The 21372-nt window shown below is 50.2% G+C and overlaps 1 protein-coding gene across 3 annotated transcripts; it reads left to right on the top strand.

Annotated features, from left to right (window-relative positions):
* Positions 1–2101: 2101 nt before the first annotated feature.
* On the top strand, positions 2102–19915 carry LOC144730931 (AMP deaminase 3-like). Of its 3 annotated transcripts, XM_078611807.1 has the most exons (15): positions 2105–2338; positions 2762–3127; positions 5229–5517; positions 6877–7057; positions 7885–8131; positions 9435–9564; positions 10089–10280; positions 10582–10713; positions 11356–11519; positions 12905–13031; positions 13760–13920; positions 15306–15426; positions 16431–16604; positions 17245–17355; positions 18032–19915. In XM_078611807.1, exons 3-15 carry the CDS (start codon positions 5248–5250, stop codon positions 18191–18193), a joined length of 2172 nt encoding a protein of 723 aa, XP_078467933.1. In that variant the 5' UTR covers positions 2105–2338; positions 2762–3127; positions 5229–5247; the 3' UTR covers positions 18194–19915. The 3 variants fall into 3 exon arrangements, with proteins under 3 accessions (XP_078467934.1, XP_078467933.1, XP_078467932.1); XM_078611808.1 differs by lacking the exon at positions 2762–3127 and having other exon boundaries at positions 2102–2338; XM_078611806.1 differs by lacking the exons at positions 2105–2338; positions 2762–3127 and adding an exon at positions 4712–5040.
* The last annotated feature ends 1457 nt before the right edge of the window (positions 19916–21372 follow it).

Below are 21372 nucleotides of genomic sequence, written 5' to 3'. Positions count from 1 at the left end.
TCACTGTATTTTATACATGATCCTTATGGCGGTACCCCGGGGTACCAAATAATACAAAATGGCCGAGGCAATTAAATGTTTTATTTCTCGGACACTATTTTTTTCCAGGGGTGTACTTAATTTCGCGACTGGGGTAACAACTTAATCCGAAATCGGTGCTACCCCGCGATGTCGAAACGCAGCGAGGAAAATTGTGCTGAAACCCTGAACGCTCGTACTCACCGTGGTGGTGCATCGTGTACAGCTCGTCGAGATGAGTCGATTGCCGCATCGCCGATCATCAACAGACTAAAAATGACTGCATCACGGACATTATGCGAGAGCCGGGATACTATGGTACCCCGGGGTACCGCCATAAGGTTCACTTGTATAATACAGTAATATCTGGTTCAACAAACCCTGAAACCAGAGTCCGTACTCGTATTGAATTCTGAACACAATCGTTACAGTTATTGAATTTCACAAGCTTTACCCCGTTTATGGCAATGACTTTCTCCCAAGCACCGGGTTTTGTGTTGTTTTTTCTCCCCTTCGCACTTACATTGCAATTTTGGTAACAGCGTCATCGTACTTCATGTGAAGAGACACATTTCCACTTGCAAAATGTTTTCGTCGAAAGTGGTGAAGCATATGTAATGGAATTTGGAAGTTGACATCACAACTATTTCTGGGGTCTCAACAATTGCTTCTTCACTACACAAGATGCTGCACTTTCTCACATGTCCTGTAAGAGCTGGTTGTCGAATGATAATTAAAAAGTTTGTTTTACTTCACAGAGCTTGAATATAAGTGAAACACTTAAATTGTGGGGGGTTTTGTACAGTCATTGGTTATGGGGCTGAGGCAAGATGTCGGGAGTTCGATCCCAACTTGGATGTCGGGAGTTCGATCCCAACTTTTGACACTTTGTGTATTTGGAGTTTGCATGCTCTCCCTATGGTCGTGATGATTTTTCTCCGTATTCTCCGGGTTTTCCCTCCACATTTGGAAACATGCATTTAGATTATTTGGCTGCTATACATTTCCACATAAGTCACTTCATTGAGCTATCATTTTGTGACCTGGTTGCATTTGAAAAATAGCTATAGAGCCCAGTGGGCCTGACCTAGCAAAATAAAAAAAGATAGCAATCTATCCAGAAACAACAAACTACATTTGTCAATAACATTACCTTAAAAGGTTACAATCGGCAATTTTTGGGCCATTGCCCTTCATAGCACAACGCTTTCAAAACTAAAGTATTGGTCATCTTGGCCACTTCCCTTTGGAATAAATGTTTAGGCATTTATATAATAATTTTTTCAGTAAAAGTGGTTTCCTGCTCAAGTGAGCGTGAGGGGGAGCGTTCATCTGTTGAGTGGAAATTCAACATTCTTTTCGATAACGTTACACAATAGTACAGTACTTAACATTATTGATCCAGGAAAGATGGTAGACTTGAGTCGACCCGCTGCTCAGATTTATGTACAAAAACAATTATACCTGCATGTATGCGCATGCAACCCAAACGTAGTATGTATATAGGGTTAGGGCATGTCCCTGCCTACCCGTTCATCTCACTACTCCGCGCACTCTCCTACCGCACCGCTCTCATCTCACTCCACTCCTATCATCCAGCCTCCCATCTCGCTCTACTCCCCTCTGCGCACTCTCCGACCTCTTCCTCTCTCATCTACCAACCTCCACGTGCTTTCTCTTAAAGTCCTAGGGTCGTTCTTCTCTGTTGCCCTCATTGCCTGGAACTACCTTTACCCCCCCCCAAGCCATCCGTGCTGCCGACCTCCGACTCCTATTCAAGTCATTACCTCTCCCCCCCCTCTACCTGGGACGGAGTTACCTGGATCTTTGTGAAGTAAACGTGCTCAACTGTATCTGTGCGGCGTCGAGAGATGCGGGCGCGTTTAGGCAGCGCTGTGTAAATCAACATGGCATTGTATATTGAGACAGGTTTTACGACTTTTCCACCCAACCCTCTTCCAAGTCCTTGCGGGAATGCAATTCAATCAGCACGCAGCGTCGCTTGACACTCATCGCCCGTCCACCTCTCCTCACTCACCGTGAGCCCCTCTCTCGTGTAACCTCAGCCAAGGCCCGGCAGATGCTGTGCGGAAAAATTAAAAATAAACCTACAGTGTGGGTCAACACGTTACAAACCACAGACCAAATAGCAGCGTCATTGCCCCGCTACCATCATTCGCCGGCAGCATTGCAACCGTTCACCAGGCTACTTACTACCAAGAAGCCGTGTCCCGGGCTCACTGGCCAACCTCTGGATAAGATTTGTTGATCATCTCCCAGCCGTACAAAGGAAGAAGTCTTCAAGTCAACGGATCTCGATGTGAGTCTATGGGTGTCTCTCGTTCTGTGAGGCTGTGTGTTTATGTATCCGGTCGATGGGCCCTATGTGATCAAATTGGTGCTTATGTCTGCGGATCTCCGTGTATGAACCTCTTGAGTTCCATACCTGTCAACACATGCAGTTTTACACGTGTTCTTGCACAGGGAAATTTAGTTTAAAAAATCGTCTATTTGTCTTTCTCCCGTGTGATGGGACTTTGTAGGATGAACTTTGAGATGTATAAGGGGCACGGGGTGACCAATAAAGTCTGCGAATTTGTCCGTAATAAGGTGGGGCCACTGATAAGGGGTTGACATGATGTATTAAGTTCATGTGTATATACTTGTGCTGTACGTGTATTGTATCTCAATCCACGGACCACACAGTCACGACCGCTTCGTGGATTCTCCCGCAACGATTCAGATACCCACCAGGCGTACTCCTCAAGTGAAAAACACTTTCTCGGGCACGGCCCATGGTGACAAAAACCACGGCGAACATTCAAACACCGCCACCGTGGGTGGGTGACAACGAGGTTCACGCGACCACGCCACGAGCTGTAACTGAAAGGCAGTTGGAGGAACAGAGAATAAGAAAGGGGGGAGTCCATCTGTGTCTCTCATCCTCCGCTGGTACAAGAGGCGGGGTCTGTGCAGAGAAGGAACTTCCACCGCCCTGCGGTTATTAAAGCCCCACACAGCTGACTCCATTCTCGCACACGTGCGTGCGTGCGCGCAACCGGCGAAACGAGGACACGAATCTCGTCGCAACTTCCTCCGGCATTCCGAGGTGAGATCCGCGTAGTTTGCAAGTTAGCTCAGCTAAAGCTAAACTAGCTGCAGGCACTATTTATGGCCCAGACTTATTGGCCGCGTTCTATTAATACAGATGACTTCATCCAATGGCTGTCAATCGGCGGTTCAGCGTGGTGAAGAAACTATTGTTGTGTATAATTTTGGGGATGACGAGGACTTATCCCCCCCCCCTATGTTTGACATCTAGCACAGGCAAGGGACCTTGACATTTTGCAATTCCACAGCGTTGGTTCAACCCTGGCTGTTGATGAAACGTGGAATGTCGAAACCGGCCCAGAGTCTTGCTTGCGTTAGACCGCCGTGGCTTTAATAGAAAGCGTGCGTATGTATGTGCGATGAAGACACGTTCGTTATATGTGTGTACATTATCGTTTTTTGTACCTTTCAAGGCCAGTATTTCCCCTTTAAAGCCAATCGCCAATACCGTGATACTGGCGATTGTGTTGAGTCGGGGTTTTTTTAGTCTGAATCGTGCACCACGGCCATCGCAACGGCATCACCAAACAACGCATCAGCAGCGCCCCTCTGTCCTTCCAGAGGCCCGAGACTAAATTCCAAAAGGAAATGAAATCGGCGTACAGAAAATCTAAATGAGCGTACAGAGAACTGTCGCCGAATGACGACGTGCGCGATTGAAACCGCATGGCGCACTTGCCTCGCTGCGGCTCCCTGCCAGCTCGCTGGTGTAGCGTTTTGTTTGTTTCGCACACGATCCCTACGACAGAGAAGTGATCAAGAAGGCCTGAGCGAAACAACTTTTCGCGGAGAGGCCAAAACAAATAAAACCGCAACAAACACAAACAGCCGTGACCCGAGACGAACCACCGCGTGACACGAGACGAACCACCGCGTGACACGAGACGCGCATCTAGCGCGTGCGCTTCAATGCGATTGCGCTGGACAACAGCACCAATAACACCCTCTTAGGTTTTTTCGGTAAAGTCACGTAGGTAAAAATAAATAATAAAAATTTTAATAATAGAAATAATAACATAAATTTTTCCCAGGGGTGTTCCCAGGGTGGGGATTTTTTCCAGGGGGGGGGGTATCCCAAGGGGGGGGGGGGGGTTGCCCAGGGGGGAGGGGGATTTTTCCCAGGGAGGTTCCCAGGGGGGAGATTTTTCCCAAGTGGGGGGGGGGGGGGGTGATTTTTCCCAGCCAGTGAAACCACCGAATTGAACTCCATGGGGTTGACATGTACACAATGTGCGCAAGTACTCGACGAATACGCAAGTCAACACGCCTGACAACGCAAGGCACGCGATGCGAACAACGCACGGCGCATTGCAATGGGCATGATTGTGTTTGTTGAACTTGTTTCGCACGGAACCAACCGTGCTAATTGGAGGTGCTGAGAATAACAACAAGCTAAACAGAAAAATCAGTTCTAAAGAAATTAGTTTTCAATTCTAGATTTAAAAGTGCATAGCCCAAGTGTTTTTTTTAAATACACACACGAGACACGATGCAACACGCACGGTGCGTGAAATACAGATGACGCAACACATCACAAAACACAATGCAATACTGTACACAAGACACTCAACAACACCCACAGCACACAGTTACATACAACGCATGACACGCATTCATACACGAGACTGAAAACAACACCAATGACCACACAGAAGACAGCAGCGAACACATAACAGCATCATCAGCAGCCCCAATACGGTACACAACTGACGCCTGTCAAAACAATACAAGCCCCCAATTGTGGTTCTCACGCACACACACACGGGCATGTGAGGTCCACGTGCCTTGACGTGCCCCCACGTATTGGGTAGCGTCTTTTAGACATGACGCGGGGGTGATGGCTTTTCATGTGGAATCCCCGACAGCCCTCACCTGCACAGGTGGGCCAGCCTTCACGTCTCACCTATACAGGTGAGACACCCCCTGCTTGCACAACTACAGGTAACTTCCATCTCGACTCGCCCAGGCTTCATTCAGAATCCAGACCCCAAGAGCCCACATTTTGCACAGGTGAGCCACACCTCAGTTGTTTTAAGAGAGTCCCCACTCGGCCGTATCGGTGATCCATCCCCTCCGTCTGTCTCTTGTGTTCTCTCCAGAATCCCCCACCGAGCCACGATGGAGGCGCGGGACACGGGGGCGGCCTTGACAAACGCGTACCGGGGTCTGGCCGCGGGGGGCTGCTCCCTGCAACCCGTGCAGGAGCACTTCCCCGGGAGCGAGGCGAGAAGCTTCCTGCTGCAGCACAAGTCCAATACCTGGGATGAGCCAGACACGATCAACCCCGAGGCCTCCTCCGCATCCCTGTGTCTACCCTCCTCGTCACTGTCCACCACGTCTTTCCACCGGGTTGTCATCACGGGAGACAGCGCCGCGGATGTTACCTGGGTTGGTGCAGCAGACTCCCCACTCCCCCCCCCCCCCATCGCGTTTCAATGAAATCATTTTAGATTTGAGATTTAGGCAGCCTTGATTAAAATTTATATTTCAAATTGACTCGAGTATGAGAAGCAGTCACACCTGAATACAGTTCAAAGGTGGATTTATCCAGTTCCGTACAACAAAAATACTGGTATTTAATTTATTATTTTTATCTTTATACGTGACTTTATCGAAAGAACCAAAGAGTAATTCCTGCGGTCACGAAAGCTCCAAATTAAGATACAATAATAAAACCCCACTACTTCGCAAATAAAAAAAAGTTAATATATAAATAACGAGAAACATGCACATAACAGGGAAAAATAATCGCTGAGAAAATACATTAAAATAAATCCGTTTCGTCCTCATACCCCAGAACACAATCTCAAAAAATTTCCGATAAATCACATTATTATTGATTTAATCCCTGCAAGGCAGAGGAGATGTACATATTTGACTCAGTCCCTTCGGTCTCACCCCGGGGAGACGGAGAGGTGAGGTTCTTTGTGTGTGGATACAGGGGCGCCACGGTGACAAGGAGTTGTTAACTTCCTCGCCTGGTATAGAGGAGGTCGTGGGTTCGATCTCGACCCCGACGCCTGTATATTTTAATTTAGCATGTTTCCCCTCTCCCTGTGGTCGCATAGATTTTTCTCCGGGTCCTCCGGTTTTTCCCTCCACATTTCGAATCATAGCTGCTGCTATAAATTTCCATATGATAAACCACTTTGTTGGGCTATCATTTGTGGCCAGATCGCTTCTGAAAAAGCTACATAGCTCAGTGGGCCTTACCTGGTAAAATAAATACAAGTTTCGTTTTAATAGTTATACCGACTCCAATCATCCTGGCACCCTCACCACCCTCAGCATTGGTTCCGTTTGCTTCATCAATGTCCATGTCTCTGATGTGGCATAGCAAGGAATATACACAGATTGAACATGGTACAGTGGATGGTAACTATAACCGAGTAATATATTCACCACTTAGGATTTACTGATGACCGTAATTACAGCAATGGGAACGATAACTCCAGTTAATAATCGATGAACATAACGGAGAAGGCAGACAGTTGGGTAAGAGGGAATTGTGAGCAAAAGAGTCATTCACAAGTTTGCCAAACAAAGGCAAATACTGTAATTGTTTGAGGGACAGCAGTGGAAAACACAACTGTGAATGAATACCGAGGGACTTTATTGATTACAGACCATCTGCTCGCAAAGACAGTCACCAGCCATGATCAATCCACTGCTAGATGAAGGCCTCTTTTAAGTTGTCTGCTCACACAGAAGTCCTCTGCGCCCACCACCTGCCCTCTCCTGTCCCAGGTGAGGCCAGCCGAGCTGCAGGACATTGCGGCCAAGCTGATGGGAGCCATGCGAGCGCGGCAGGAGCGCATGGCGGCCTCACTGCAGCGTTTCCCACGCACCGCCACGCGCTTCTTGCGGCCGCCGGGAGACAAAGTGGACGGCTGTGGCACGGAAGACGGCCTGCCCAACGGTTACCCAGGTGCGCACGGCGAGGCCTGCGGTCCGCATCGCACGAGCTCCCCCGTCAGGGTTGAGCGCCGGGCATGAATCTTGAAATTTCCCAAGATGGCAGTGGAGTGGGGGGGGGGGCGGACCTGAAATGTTTGGGTTTAAAAAAACGATAGGGCTCGACACTCATAAAAAAAATCAAGGCATCTTTTTTCTGGGGGGAAGGAAATTTTCCCCACCCCGCCCTTGGATTTGCCACCGTGTCTCCTTGCCACTGCCCGACACACAAGCTGAATGGGGACTGGCACTGCAGGCAGATGCTTGTTACAAGCCGATGCTCAAATCACCCAGAATGCACCCAATCTCGTTAGTTCATTCAGCAGGGCCCAGACTGTGCTTGGATGGGCATCGGCCTCGCATCGGGGATTGCTTATATACATGCACTCCGCACATGTCTGTACAACCTACTTGATGCTTCATTTTAATTTAAAAGGAATGGTCCCATGGACGCAGAAAGCACAGTCCCTCATCTCCCTCCTCACCTTGTCCCTGCACACGGCATTGTGCACTCAATCTCTTGACTGGCAGATGGCAGTGAGGTGGTCGTTGCAGAGTTATTTTTTCACTGGTTTAAAACATTTGTGCTTGCTCTCCAGGTCAAAGTTAGCTCATTTCCTCTCAAAAAGCCACGTTACATTTTGGAGGGATTTTTTGCTTGCAAATGTTTGGTGGCTCATTCATCCTTCTACTACTTTTTGTTCTCGAGTTATAAGCAGTATAAAGTTAGAGTGGACATCTTTCAGTACTGTGATAACAATTAAGATGATGATGATGATGATGATTTCAACAACTGTGCAGCTTTCGCGACGGTGGACATGACGGCGGTTGAGGCCGCCGATGCGGCCACGCCGTCCCCAGTGACCCCGGCCGCGCTGACCCTACCGAGCCGCGTGGCCATGGTGCGTGGGGTGGCCGTCCTCTACGCCGATGAGAAGGCCCAGGAGGACGGCCAAGCCTGGGCCCTGCCCTGCGACGCGACCATCGGCCTGTCCTCCCACCTCAGCGACCTGGGGGTGCTGCTCGGTCTTGTGCAGGATGGGCCACTGTGAGTCACCCGTGACCCTCTCTCTGTGTAACAATCCTATTTGTTAGTAATCTTTTATGTTACCAGCACACACCCTTGAGATGCACGTAGCAATTCCCACAGGGTGCTGTCAAGATGGCAGCAGTAAATCAGTTCCGATTACATTTTTTGAAAGAGAATGAAATTATTCCAGGAACAAAAACTATGTAAGAATAAAAACAACCTTGTAAAAAATGCAAATAAAATACTGTATAAAATATACACATTTTAAAATATGTAATGATATACTGTTTCATCGATGATTAAAGATGTTACACAATTGAGTCCCATACTGGTATTGAACCGGTTCCCTTCGGAGGAAACGGTTGTTTAATCGGGCTTAAAAGTGTGACATGATTCACAAGAGGAGGTTATTATTTTTTGGGTGTCAGGTCTAAAATGTCCATTTGTAAGAAATAGTTATTCAGCGATAAGAATGTCCCTCCTCGGCCAAAGCAACACAAGGGTATAGAATAACACTCCTCAATGAAGGATTTCCATGACAGCGCACTCGGTTTTAAATTAATTGGTACAACCATTGCCTCACCAGAACTGCTTGCAATAGTCATCGTTATATGTTTTGAGGGCATATGGGTGGCAGGGAAGGGAATGGCAAAACATCCGGCCTCAGCAGTGACTCGATGCTTTCGAGGCGTCCAGGGCACATGCTGCATGGCTGCTCTAGGGTCGGCTTCCGCTCCGATACCACCGTGGGTCACGCTACAGCAAGTTGAGCAACCAGTTCACTTCCCTAAGCCCGTTGTGAAATCTCTCAGGCTTCAAGCTGTACCGTGATTCGCTCGAGTGCCAGTGCACCTACAGGATATGCAGACTGTGCAGAATGGGAACGGCACCCCGTGCTGAAACGCCTGCAGCCCCGACGCCACTTGTATGTATGCATGTTGAACTTCTTTTGCACCGTACGCAGCCATCCGTGCCAATCGGAGGTGCGGGGTGAAGGACAACAAACTAAACACAAAAAGCTCTAAATTATTTAAAAGTGCATAGCTCCAGTGGCTTCCTAATATCGGAAGGGGGAGCGTTCCAGACGGCCGCAGAAGCGCATCTGAAAGCGCACGACGTGGCGGCCATCTTTGTTCGATGGCCAGCAGCCAAGAGCCAATGCTGCGAGGATGACCGGAGTTCCGCACGATGGTGGTTTGTGCCCCTTGATGAGATCAGCGAGGTACGGCGAGATCACTTGACGTGTGCTGCACTGCCATGGGGCTTGATGTTCGGAGATGTTTTTCTCCTTCCCGTTGTGTCTGCGTGTTTGTGTCTGCAGCAAGACATTCTGCCAACGACGCCTCAAGCTCCTGGCCGCCAAGTTTCAGGTTCATCAGATGACGAACGAGTTGGCCGAGATGATCCAGCTCAAGGTGGACGGCTGCCGCGACTTTGAGAACGTGGTGAAGGTACGGTGCCCACCCTCTCGTGGTCTTGTACTTTGGTGCAGGCCGCACAACTGCACCATAGCCCAAGGGCTGGGGAGGCTCGGGCACCGGACTACCAAGAGGGGAGCGAATATGAACAGGGGGAGGGGGAGTTGAATCCCTTGAACCAGGGCCAATGCTGAGCACACACCATCACTGATGTAGAGGCCATCCGTATCCGCCTGCCACTCATCTTGAGCAGTCGCATTGTTTGTGTGCGGGCTAGGTGGGAGCGGTGGTGCGGTGGTGAGTGCTTTGAACCCAACGGCCCGAGTTTGATTCCCGCTCACGGCCAACATTGGTGGCAAATATCTGCACCGATCGCGAGCCTCCCCGAGGTTGACGCCTCAGCCTTAAGTGAATACAGCACCTCGTTTATGGCTGGCTGCACCCCACGCTCTCGTGCGCCATGCCAGCCTTCATTAGGTGTTTGCAAACGCGCTTGCCCCGACGGCCTGTGCAGGCTACATGGGCGATCATTCTTCGCCTTTGTCTCTGTGGGGCAGGTGGACACGCACATCCACGCGGCGGCGTGCATGACAGCACGGGAGCTGCTGCAGATGATGCGGAGCGCACGCGAGGAGGGCGTCCCCGTGTCGCGCGGTCCCGACGGCCGCGAGCTCACGCTGGCCGAGCTCTTCGCGCAGCTGCACCTACGCAGCGACTCCATCGACCTGGACAACCTGGACGTGCACGTGGTGCGGTACACATGCGCACGGATGGTAGCCTCTCTTGACAAGTTGTTTAATGAATGAACCATCAACAAACTGTTTAAGCAGGGGTGTCGACGTGGCCGAGCGGGAGAGCGTTTGCCGCTTTGTTGCAGACGTTTCAGCGTTCTCGGCCCGCAGTCGCCCTGGTTAATATTGGTTCGTGTAAATAAATGTTATTGAATTGTTGAATTTAACCATCTTTTATTTGGTGGGGGAGTTGATGAGCAACGCTGTGTGCTCGAGGGGAATCACGGAACCGCGGCGACGGCTGGCGTGTCTCGCGCAGGACCGCGACACGTTCCAGCGATTCGACCGCTTCAACGACAAGTACAACCCGCTGGGCTCCAGCGAGCTGCGCAACGTCTTCCTCAAGACCAACAACCACATGAGCGGAAAATACTTTGCGATGCTCGTGAAGGCACGGAGACTCTCGCGCACAGCACACACGACACCACAGGCGGCGCACGCGGAGACGCGTCGTCTTGACAATGAGACATTTCGCCAGTAGTAGCCTGTGACCAAATCACCTGTAGTGTACCCGTGGGCTGATAAACGGCTGTAAAATATTTATTATTATTATTGATTTTAAAAAGAAGTGGGCTTGGGCAGGGCACAATCCTAGAAAGGAATATGTCCATGGAGCACCAGGCTTTGGATGTACAAGCAGCAAGTATACGATCGCACGCACACCAACACAGATGCGCACACACACACCCTCTCTCTTACTCATCCATCCATGCTGTCGTATCAACTAAGTAACCCAGCGATAGAGTGAGCGGCTCGCAATCAGAAGGTTGCGAGTTCAAATCCTGGGAGGGGGGAGGGGTTGACTCAGCCCATCATCTTTCCTCTGCGGTTAATTGAACGAGTAACACTCTGTGGGGAATTCAACTGTGCTTGTCCTGTGGATAGACTCGCCCCCGCCATGAGAATTAGGAACGTCCACCAACAGCTCGGGGCTCTAGGTTGAGCACCAATGCCTCGGTGTTCGCTGGAGCAGGAAATCGCTTTGACTTACTTTTTGTTTTACCGTCTCTCTTGGTGCGGGGCCACGCCGCAGAATGTGGGCCGGCGTCTGGAGGCGAGCCGCTACCAGTACGCGGAGCCACGCATGTCGGTGTACGGCCGCTCGCGGGGGGACTGGGAGAAGCTGGCCGGCTGGTTCGAGCAGCACCAGGTCTACTCGCCCCACCTGCGCTGGGTCATCCAGGTTCCGCGCATCTAGTACGTCCGCTCGCTCGCTCGCTCGCTCGGTGCCTCGCTCGTTCGTCGACTCTCACAGCGAACATGAAGTATAACTTTATAATGATAAGAAAAACGCAATCAGCACGCGCATGATTCGCGAATCGGACGCAATGTTCGACCGAGAACTCGGGAGGTGCAGAGTCAAGAGGTCAACAACGTCCCTTGTATGCAGCCTCAACAGGTGAGAGCCTGAACGGGTGAGCCAAACATAAGTGACTGCCTGAACAGGTGAGATCCTGAACAGGTGAGAGTCTTGAGCTGCCGCTTGAAAGCAGATTGTGCTTGGATGCTGTGCGTGTGCAGTGGCATAGCGTTCCAGAGTGGCTGGTGCCATTTTAATGAGCGCCACCTAAAGAGGAGAAGAACACAGCCTCGATGCTCATTTGAGTACGAAATAACGTTTCACTTCAAGATACAACACTTTTTTTGCGTTGATGAGAAACCCCATCACAGCAGGAGAATGTGTGCAGGTTGGAAACAATTCTATTTAACTTGGCGCAAAGGCGTGCTGCTCGCAAACAGCAGGAAGGTACGACTGCCATCCACAAGCCTTGCATGCATGCTACGTGGCCACCGCATTACATGTACGATGCTCTCAGCAATGTCTCAGATCCCAGTGTAATATGCAGAATTGGACTCCAGTAAAAAGAAAAGGGTGCAGCCCTATAATTTATTACTCATGCCACTGCTCAGTCCCTCTCGTGAGTGGCCTCGTTTCTTTGGTGGCTCGACAACTTAGAAGAGGTGAGAGTACCCACACTTTTGCCCACCACATGTGACCTACGGATCGACTTCCTCTGGTGTACCCATTTATAATTGCTGCGTGGACAGTCATCGGTGGGGAATTAAGAAACTTGCACCATCCTTTCAACTCCGGCGACCTCTGGACTACAGGAAAGGAACCCTATTTTTTGTTGTCTGTAAATATCGCACCTGTTTTTTTAAATGGAGCCGACAGGCCACTTATTGCTTTGCGAGGAAATTGTGTGTCCGTCCGTCCATCTGTACATGGGCACTGCACGTGTTTCTACAAAAATACAAAACCCCTCAACAAATCACTAATAAACTCACCACGGCTCACCAGTACCAATGCTCAGATCTCTGTATATTTTGTCCAACATTGGCAATAAAATACTATTCAAAAGTATATCAATATAACAATAAATATATATAACATGCTGCATTTAGTACAATCGGCATTTTAGTACAGGCATGACACGTCTGTCCGTTGGTACTTGTGCGTGCGTGTTTCCACGGAAACGTTTATTTTTGTCTTTGAATCCCTGGTAAAACGGCAGGCTCCTCGAATGCACCGGCTTGCCGGGCTGTTTGAATCATTCACCTCTCGCTGTGCTCGCTCGCAGTCATATTTTCCGCACGAGGAGCATCATCCCGAGTTTCGGGGCGATGCTGGAGAACATCTTTCTGCCGTTGTTCGAGGTGACCCTCAACCCGGACTCCAACCCGACCCTGCACAACTTCCTCCAGCACGTACGTGCCTCCTCCTCCTCCTCCGCAGCAGCAGCAGCGGCAGCAGCGGTGGCGCTGCATAGCGACCGGCGCGGCGAAGAGAAAATCCACTTGGCTCCAGGCCGATGCATGAGACCCCCGTAACCAAACCCTATTTACTGCCGTAGAGTTCTGTTACCGCCATCAATCATTTCTTCCTCAAGACCAAAAGTGACTGCCATTACATTCCAAAAACAGCTGTTGTTAGTTACTGCTCGGGATGAGTTTCGAATAAAAAAAGGATAACTTAAGGGTTGCTGAATTTTCAGATCATGTACAAATACATAAAAGTATATATTTCAAGGTCGTACAAATATTCATATATCGGCACTAATTTTTAGATTCTTCAAATTAATGTGAATCGTATTCGTTTATTATATATTTATTGTTCTTTTAATGGGGGCCCTGCCAAGTTCTCGCAGTAGGGGGGCGATGTTGCTGTGTGTCATCTCAATTGAGATGTTTGCACGACATTTCTCAGGATTGTGATATTTTTGTCACTGCTAGTGGCATTGTGTGTTCTTTTACCTATGGGAACGAAATCCATGCAGAGCAGGGGGAAAGTTTCCCGGTCGGGAATCGAACCCGGGCCCTTCTCAGCGCGAGGAACAATCATCCCCACTGCGCCCACCATCCCGCCACGCACCACTTTGATCCACGCTTGCGCCTCCACCGCCTAAGAAGTCTCCCGTTTCGCTCGTGAACCGCAGGTGACGGGGTTCGACTCTGTGAGCGACGAGTCGTTGGCCGAGGGGCTGTTCCTGCCGGACAGCCCGGCCCCCGAGGAGTGGACTAGTGCGGAGAACCCCCCGTACTCCTACTACGTCTACTACATGTTCGCCAACGTGGCCGTGCTCAACCAGCTGCGCAGGTGAGCGGTGCCCTTCGAGCGACAGGGTCACGCGCCGCAGGTGCAGGCGGGAGGTGGGGGGGGCGGGGGGGCGGGGGGGCGTGGGAGGTGAAACCGGGAAGCGAGCGTGCACGTTTGCTGCACAAAACACAAAAGGCACAGGTCCCCCAGGTAGCCATTACAGACTGGTGGGGCAGGTGCTGTAAGTGAGATCTTACTCTTTGGTTTTTTACTGTATCAGTAATTTTGCTGTGACGGTTCCACCTGAAGACGGAAGCTTGTGTTGCCTCCGAAACGTCGTGATTTAATTTATTTACATTTTTTACCTACGTGACTTTACTGAAAAAACCAAAGAGTAAGAAAACTTTAAATCTAGAGTTAAGTGAGATCTTGTTCAGCTTTTCAGATTTCAGCAGGAAGGGTCCAAGAAGCGTCCTGCGACGGTAAATGTCGTACAGTTCTGGATCTTAGTTACAATCGTGGTTTCATAGGTCACGATACAAACAGCAAGTAGCGGTACATGTGCTTTACAGGTTACAGGAATAGGGAACTGGTTGATAATGTAAAACAAACATTCTAAATCATGACTACATTCATTCATGAACAAAAAATGAAGGAAAATAAAAGGTGGTCACGAAGCATGACAGGACGGGTTAGGGCAGTCTCACGCCCAGCCGCCTTTATGCTGATGTTTAAACGGCGCACCTGGGATTCATTTTTAAGGGTCAATCAACCCTAGGGGAGGCCCAGGATCATTCAGATAATGACCACTGATATTGGCCATTAGCAGGAATCTAACTCGGGTTCTAAATATGACACCACCATACAGGTCACCATACATCAATAGGGATTATGTGTACGCAGACATTAACAGATACTGCTATTTGAATGCACGCAAACGACAGGAGGAAAAAGAACATGAATAATGTACACTGATTACCATATGAATAATACCAACCGGCAATGGATACCCATTGCAATGTTTATGAAGGGCTCACAAGTGATGTCATCACATGTACCCCTCTATTTAAGGATGGAAACAGGATTTCTTCACATAATCTGGCTGTCGCCTGATGAGGCTAATTGTAATTACTGGCGAAACGTCGTACTCAGATCTCAGAACGTAAATCTTGTGAATTTGCTCTACAACACACCGGTGTGCTGTATGAGTAACGAATCGGCACGTTCTGTTTACGTGACAAACCTTACGAATTGGCTGTGTCGGGTGGTGGCGGCGGGTTTAACGACACATTTATATTTACGCGATCTTAAAAAAACCTATACACCACCTCCCACTCACATATCTACTTACGTAAACACACTCGCACGCATAATAAGCACATACACACACACGTGTATAGATGATGTCTGCTCACACATGACCCCTACTGCTGCTGTGCGAACAGACTGTGCAACATGAACACGTTTGTGTTCCGGCCGCACTGTGGTGAGGCTGGCTCTGTCGCACATTTGGCCGACTCCTTCCTCACCTCCGACAACATCTCGCACGGCATCAACCTCAGCAAGGTCAGGACCACCCCACATTCCACCTCCGAGGAACAACCAGGTCACTCTGGCAAACGAGACTCGTGCCTGGTTAAACAATATCAACTCGAAGTCTTCATTTCTCTTGGAAACAAGTTTAAAATCGATACTGATGCCACTTCAAAGCGATCGATGTACAAAAACACACAATGGTTTTGTTGTACTCTCTGAAAATTTCTGCTCAGTCTTTTGGCTAACCATCAGCTGAAGAAAAGCACCCTGCGCACGTCACATTTATCTGCACACTTGTACACACGGATCTGTGTGGGTGGACAGCTGTCAAGAACGACGTGACGGGGCTTCAGGACATTGACGTGCAATTCGGACAACAACACATCGCACGCTCGGGACGAATCTACCCCTGCTCACGAAGCTCTCGCTGCTCACCACTGAGATCATACAGCCCTCACGCTCAGCAGTGAGGGCATATCAGGCAGACGTGATTCACCGATTATGAGACCTCCTTTGCCAGTAGCAAGATATAGTAATAGGTTTTTACCCTTTTATCTGGCAACAAAACTGAAACCTTTTTACAAGGGATCATTTTTGCATTAACCACAACACTTGCGGTCAAAATGCAAACAAAAAGACAACTCTGATAATGTATGCACTGTCCTTGAAATTGATTGGTCCACACCCGAGACAGCTTTTCTTAGAGCCCAGTCTCACATGGTGTTGGACCAGATGACGCTAAAAGGTGCACAACTCAAAGACAACGCACCATCAGAGTGTTGAGAGCTCGGGGTAAGCATTTACCAGTTTTGTTGCCAGATAAAAGGGTAAAAACCTATTACTGTGTGCTTCACCGACTTGGTCGAGACCTCGCCTCTGCTGGATACATCAGTTGCTCCATGCCCGCTCCTGCCAATAAGACTTGGGACGAGGTCACAAGCAGAGGTCGTTGCGGACCCCAGCTGTCTGAGCGAACTGACGGATGGATTGTCCACCCGCTGTCCCCCGCCCCTCCCCCCCCCCCCCCGTCGCAGAGTCCCGTGCTGCAGTACCTGTACTACCTGTGCCAGATTCCCATCGCCATGTCGCCCATCAGCAACAACAGCCTCTTCCTCGAGTACTCGCGCAACCCTTTCCTCGACTTCTACCACAAGGGCCTCACGGTCTCCCTGTCCTCGGATGACCCCCTGCAGTTCCACTTCACGCAGGTAACGCAGGCGGCCGCCCCTTACAGATGTTACAGCTCTTTCCAGAGAAACCAGAGGCAATTACGGCCTCGTCACTCAAGAATCGTTAACAAACCAACTTTCGGTGACATTTGCACAATTGTAATGGTTGCCAGCTGATGGAGAATGTTCGTGTTCTTCACTAATTTTCAATGGGGGGGCACATTCAGTGTGAGGGCCGCCACACTGCCTGCATGGGATGTGTTCACCATTAGTGTATTGTCGGGGGCCGCACGTCAGGGGCCGCACTAAAGGCCCCCAGGGGCCACCAGTGGCCTGCGAACACTGGCCGATGTGATTGACGAAAATAAATATACGCATAACTCTATTCTGTGCCGCCACACGTAAATACACGTTTAGGCCATCGGCCTATTGGCTTTCCAAACCAATTTTATCCATGGCAGCAATGAACAGCAGGGAGCGTCCCAAATGGTAATGAGCTTTACGGAGTGGCCCAGGTGGTGATGAGCGGCATAACGATAAATTAACGCAACAAGTGGCCTGCATGGTAACGACGAGCCGCACGAGGATAAGGGAGCAGGGGGCGGTTACAAGCTTGAGCGAGATCAGCCCAAGCGGCAATGACGAGGGTGTGGGGTGTGGGGTGCGGTGGCGCGAGCAGGAGGCGCTGGTGGAGGAGTACGCGACGGCGGCGCACTTCTGGAAGCTGAGCACGTGCGACCTGTGCGAGATCGCCAGCAACAGCGTGCGGCAGAGCGGCCTCTCCCACATGGTAACCGCAGCGGCGCACGGCACGGCAGCCCCGCACACAGCAACACGCGGCACGGCAGCCCCGCACACAGCAACACGCGGCACGGCAGCTCCACACACAGCAACACGTGGCACGGCAACCCCGCACACAGCAACACGTGGCACGGCAACCCCGCACACAGCAACACGTGGCACGGCAGCCCCGCACACAGCAGCACGTGGCACGGCAGCCCCGCACACAGCAGAACGTGGCACGGCAGCCCCGCGCACAGCAGCACGTAGCACGGCAGCCCCGCACACAGCAACACGTGGCACGGCAGCTCCGCACACAGCAACACGTGGCACGGGAGCCCCGCACAAAGCAACACGTGGCATGGCAGCTCCGCACACAGCAACACGTGGCACGGCAGCCCCACACACAGCAACACGTGGCACGGCAGCCCCGCACACAGCAACACGTGGCACGGCAGCCCAGCGCAGAGCAGCACGTGGCACGGCAGCTCAGCAAATGGCAGCACGTGGCACAGCAGTCCCCCACACACAACAGCACATTCAGTACAATCCAAGAAAAATGTGTTTGGAATGGATCCGAAAATTTGATGTCGCAGGAAGGGCTTTTGGGCCTTTGGGCCCTCTGCTCAGCGACCGTGATATACTGTACTGTACACGTAAAGACATCTGCTGTTGACTCCGTGCAGGAAAAGCGCGAGTTCCTGGGCGACAAGTACCTGGAGGAGGGGCCCGAAGGGAACGACGCCACCAAGAGCAACGTGGCACCCATCCGCGTGGCGTTCCGCCACGAGACGCTGTGCCAGGAGCTGGAGCTGCTGACCAAGGCCAGACCTTCCTCACCCCCGTGAGGCCCGCTTGGGGGGGTGGGCCGTGATCACATTTAGCGGTGGAAGACTGCCAGCAGGGCCTCTCATTCGCTTCCTTACATTTCCTAAACGAGCACCCGGACATGTCTACGATTGCCACAAGGTATTTGTGGAGGTAAATGAGATATGGGAAGGACTGTAGTGATTCTGCCTTATTATCAATGAAACAAGATGTGCAACTTTAATAATTCAATTTAATTTAGCTTAATTCGTGCAAATTACGTCTCTAAACACTGAACATTGCGAACCACATTGAGCATCAGAACTGGTACGACACACCGCAGAGATGCAACACAGAGGTGAACACAACATTAACGAGAGAGAGGACACCAGAGACACAACACGGACACGATACAGGGTACGGAGGTGAACACAACATTAACGAGAGAGAGAACACCAGAGACACAACACGGACACGATACAGGGTACGGAGGTGAACACAACATTAACGAGAGAGAGAACACCAGAGACACAACACGGACACGATACAGGGTACGGAGGTGAACACAACATTAACGAGAGAGAGGACACCAGAGACACAACACGGACACGATACAGGGTACGGAGGTGAACACAACATTAACGAGAGAGAGGACACCAGAGACACAACACGGACACGATACAGGGTACGGAGGTGAACACAACACGAACCACATGGGGTGACAGGAAACAGTCAAGCTCCCGACATCAGAAAAAGTCCAGAGAATAATATGGACGATAATAATTTAATTTTATACAGCGTAATGCTTATTACAGGAATTGTATGTACTTGCATAACTAATGTAACATTGTTTTAACGCTTTGTGATTTGAATAACAATACTTTCTAACGATAAATACATTGCATTGAACTCGTACACTTAAGTCTAACAACCTATCATAACAAAGATGTCTCCATCTATGGGGACAATGTAGCGTGGGCCAGGATTAAATACCTAGCACTTGGCAAAATAAAGCTAAAGTCAGAAATGTACACGCGGTGTCTACTTCATGTGGGTACCCTTGTCTCCGAAGCACTGAACTATGGGTATTTGCCATCCGCTCTTGATAATACCTGGCACCAAGATGTTCATGCAGCTAAGGAAAGCGTCAGCAAAAATGTTGTTGCACTGAGCTATGACGCCATTGATCACAGTCATATCAATGCGTATGTTGGGCATCATCATAGCTGAAATTTGTGCCCGATTTGGGCCTTCCCTATGCTGTTTGCCAGCGTCACCGTTCTTCAAATGTGACAAATTTTGCAAAAAATACCCGCAAATCGGCATTGTCCCCTACTGCGAACCGCCTGTGGAACGTAGCACCTTCTTTCGTAATAGCCTGGTGCAATAAAATGGCGCAAATACAAAATCATTTTTGTTTACCAAGCCTTTAGGCTCACATGGTGGAGTGTGTGAGCATCAGCATTGCTGGTTCTGGCGCCGACACCACACATGCCTTGCCCACCTAAATAATTAGTCCTAAGTGAGTTCACTCACTCTCCCAAACCTTCACTTCACATGAACAGCAACTCCCTTTCATCAATGGCACTTAGGTCTACCCAGGTTATCTCTGCATTGCGTATCCTGGACAAGGTTTAGAATAATACGTCTTCCAGTTTAATAATTCGTTTACCGTACATATGTGTTAGGCTAACAACGCTCAGCGCTTGCAAAACATATATTGAGACTGTTGAATAATACACAAATAAAGTGTAGCTTGTGCAGCGGCGTGTGGGCTCGAATCATGTCCTGTGTGTACTGGCGAAGTGCATCTTCATTCTCTTCTATATCTGAGTGCACACCTCTCCTCCATTACGAGCACAGTACTGTGACCAGGATACGTCGGGGCTCTGGGGTGCTTGTGGAGATGGCCAGGGAGGGGATTTAGTGGAGAACTTGGGACCAGGAGAGCAGACTCCACGTGTGGTAAGGAAAATACCAAGATGAAGAACAACGTTACTCATAAGATCAACAGTTGTTGTCCTGCGAATAGACTCGTCCCCGTCCCGTGAATGTATGATTTCTTGATGTGGTTGTCCCATCTGATGACGATTGCTTGTGTTTCGATCGAAACGTCTTGATCTATAATTTTTCTACCTACGTGACTTTACCGAAAGAACCAAGGAGTATGGATTCCTGCAGTCACGAAAGCTTCAAATCAAGATAGAACTGAATCAGAATACTGGAGGAATCCGATGAGTAATAAAGCTCTTTTTCACAAATGTCCAGGTGGGGCAGGTCAGAATGTTACAACACATGCAAAAACACGATAGGAGTGTAGTGACATAAGAAGGGAGGGGCTGCTGGGGGCTCTGGGACCCTGGGCGGACCAGGCGCTTAAGCCTCTTGGCACCAGGCGCTCGGTTCCCAGGCGGGTCCAGACGCTTAAGCCTCTTGGCGCCAGGCATTGGGTTCCCAGGCGATTAAGCCTCTTGGCGCCGCCAACGGGGGGGGGGGGGGGCTGTGTGTGCTCTGTGGGATGTCTGGTGGCGCACACGGCCCCACCCCTTGTTGGACTAGGCATAAAAGGGGAGCTCCCTGGACGATCAGGGCCAGTCGTAGCTCAAGACCCAAGACACAAGACCAGCCATCTGAGGACCCTGGGATGTTGTGTGAGCCAGTGGTGGGACTCTGGAACTCCCGACTCTACGACCTTGTGAGGGCGAGTTCCAGAGCGTAGCCAGAGTAGAGTATCTAGGCTGTGTACCTAGGCTGTGTACCTAGGCTGTGTACCTAGGCTGTGTACCTAGGCTGTGTACCTAGGCTGTGTACCTAGGCTGTGTACCTAGGCTGTGTACCTAGGCTGTGTACCTAGGCTGTGTACCTAGGCTGTGTACCTAGGCTGTGTACCTAGGCTGTGTACCTAGGCTGTGTACCTAGGCTGTGTACCTAGGCTGTGTACCTAGGCTGTGTACCTAGGCTGTGTACCTAGGCTGTGTACCTAGGCTGTGTACCTAGGCTGTGTACCTAGGCTGTGTACCTAGGCTGTGTACCTAGGCTGTGTACCTAGGCTGTGTACCTAGGTTGTAACAGAGTATCAGGACTGTTGGAGTGTTGTATTGTAATAAATAAGTTACCTCTACAAGTGTCTCCAGAACCCATTACATTTGGTGTCAGAAGTGGGATCGCGCCTGGCTCCACTGCCCGCAGGTACCATTGGCTACTTCCTCAAAACTGCTTA

The sequence above is a fragment of the Lampetra planeri genome, chromosome 37, assembly GCF_965212315.1.
Source record: "Lampetra planeri chromosome 37, kcLamPlan1.2.h2, whole genome shotgun sequence".
Classification (NCBI taxonomy): Eukaryota; Metazoa; Chordata; class Hyperoartia; order Petromyzontiformes; family Petromyzontidae; genus Lampetra; species Lampetra planeri.
The sequence above is the reverse complement of the archived record's forward strand: the minus strand, read 5'-3'. Positions and strand labels throughout refer to the sequence as shown.

Bases quoted from the DNA above. Each gene is read 5' to 3' on its own strand.
- LOC144730931 (XM_078611806.1), top strand. From the start codon at position 4,967: ATGGCTTTTCATGTGGAATCCCCGACAGCCCTCACCTGCACAGGTGGG. The intron at 7,058-7,884 runs GTGCGCACGGCG...ACAACTGTGCAG, and splicing joins CCTGCCCAACGGTTACCCAG to CTTTCGCGACGGTGGACATG. The intron at 10,281-10,581 runs GTGCGGTACACA...TGTCTCGCGCAG, and splicing joins ACAACCTGGACGTGCACGTG to GACCGCGACACGTTCCAGCG.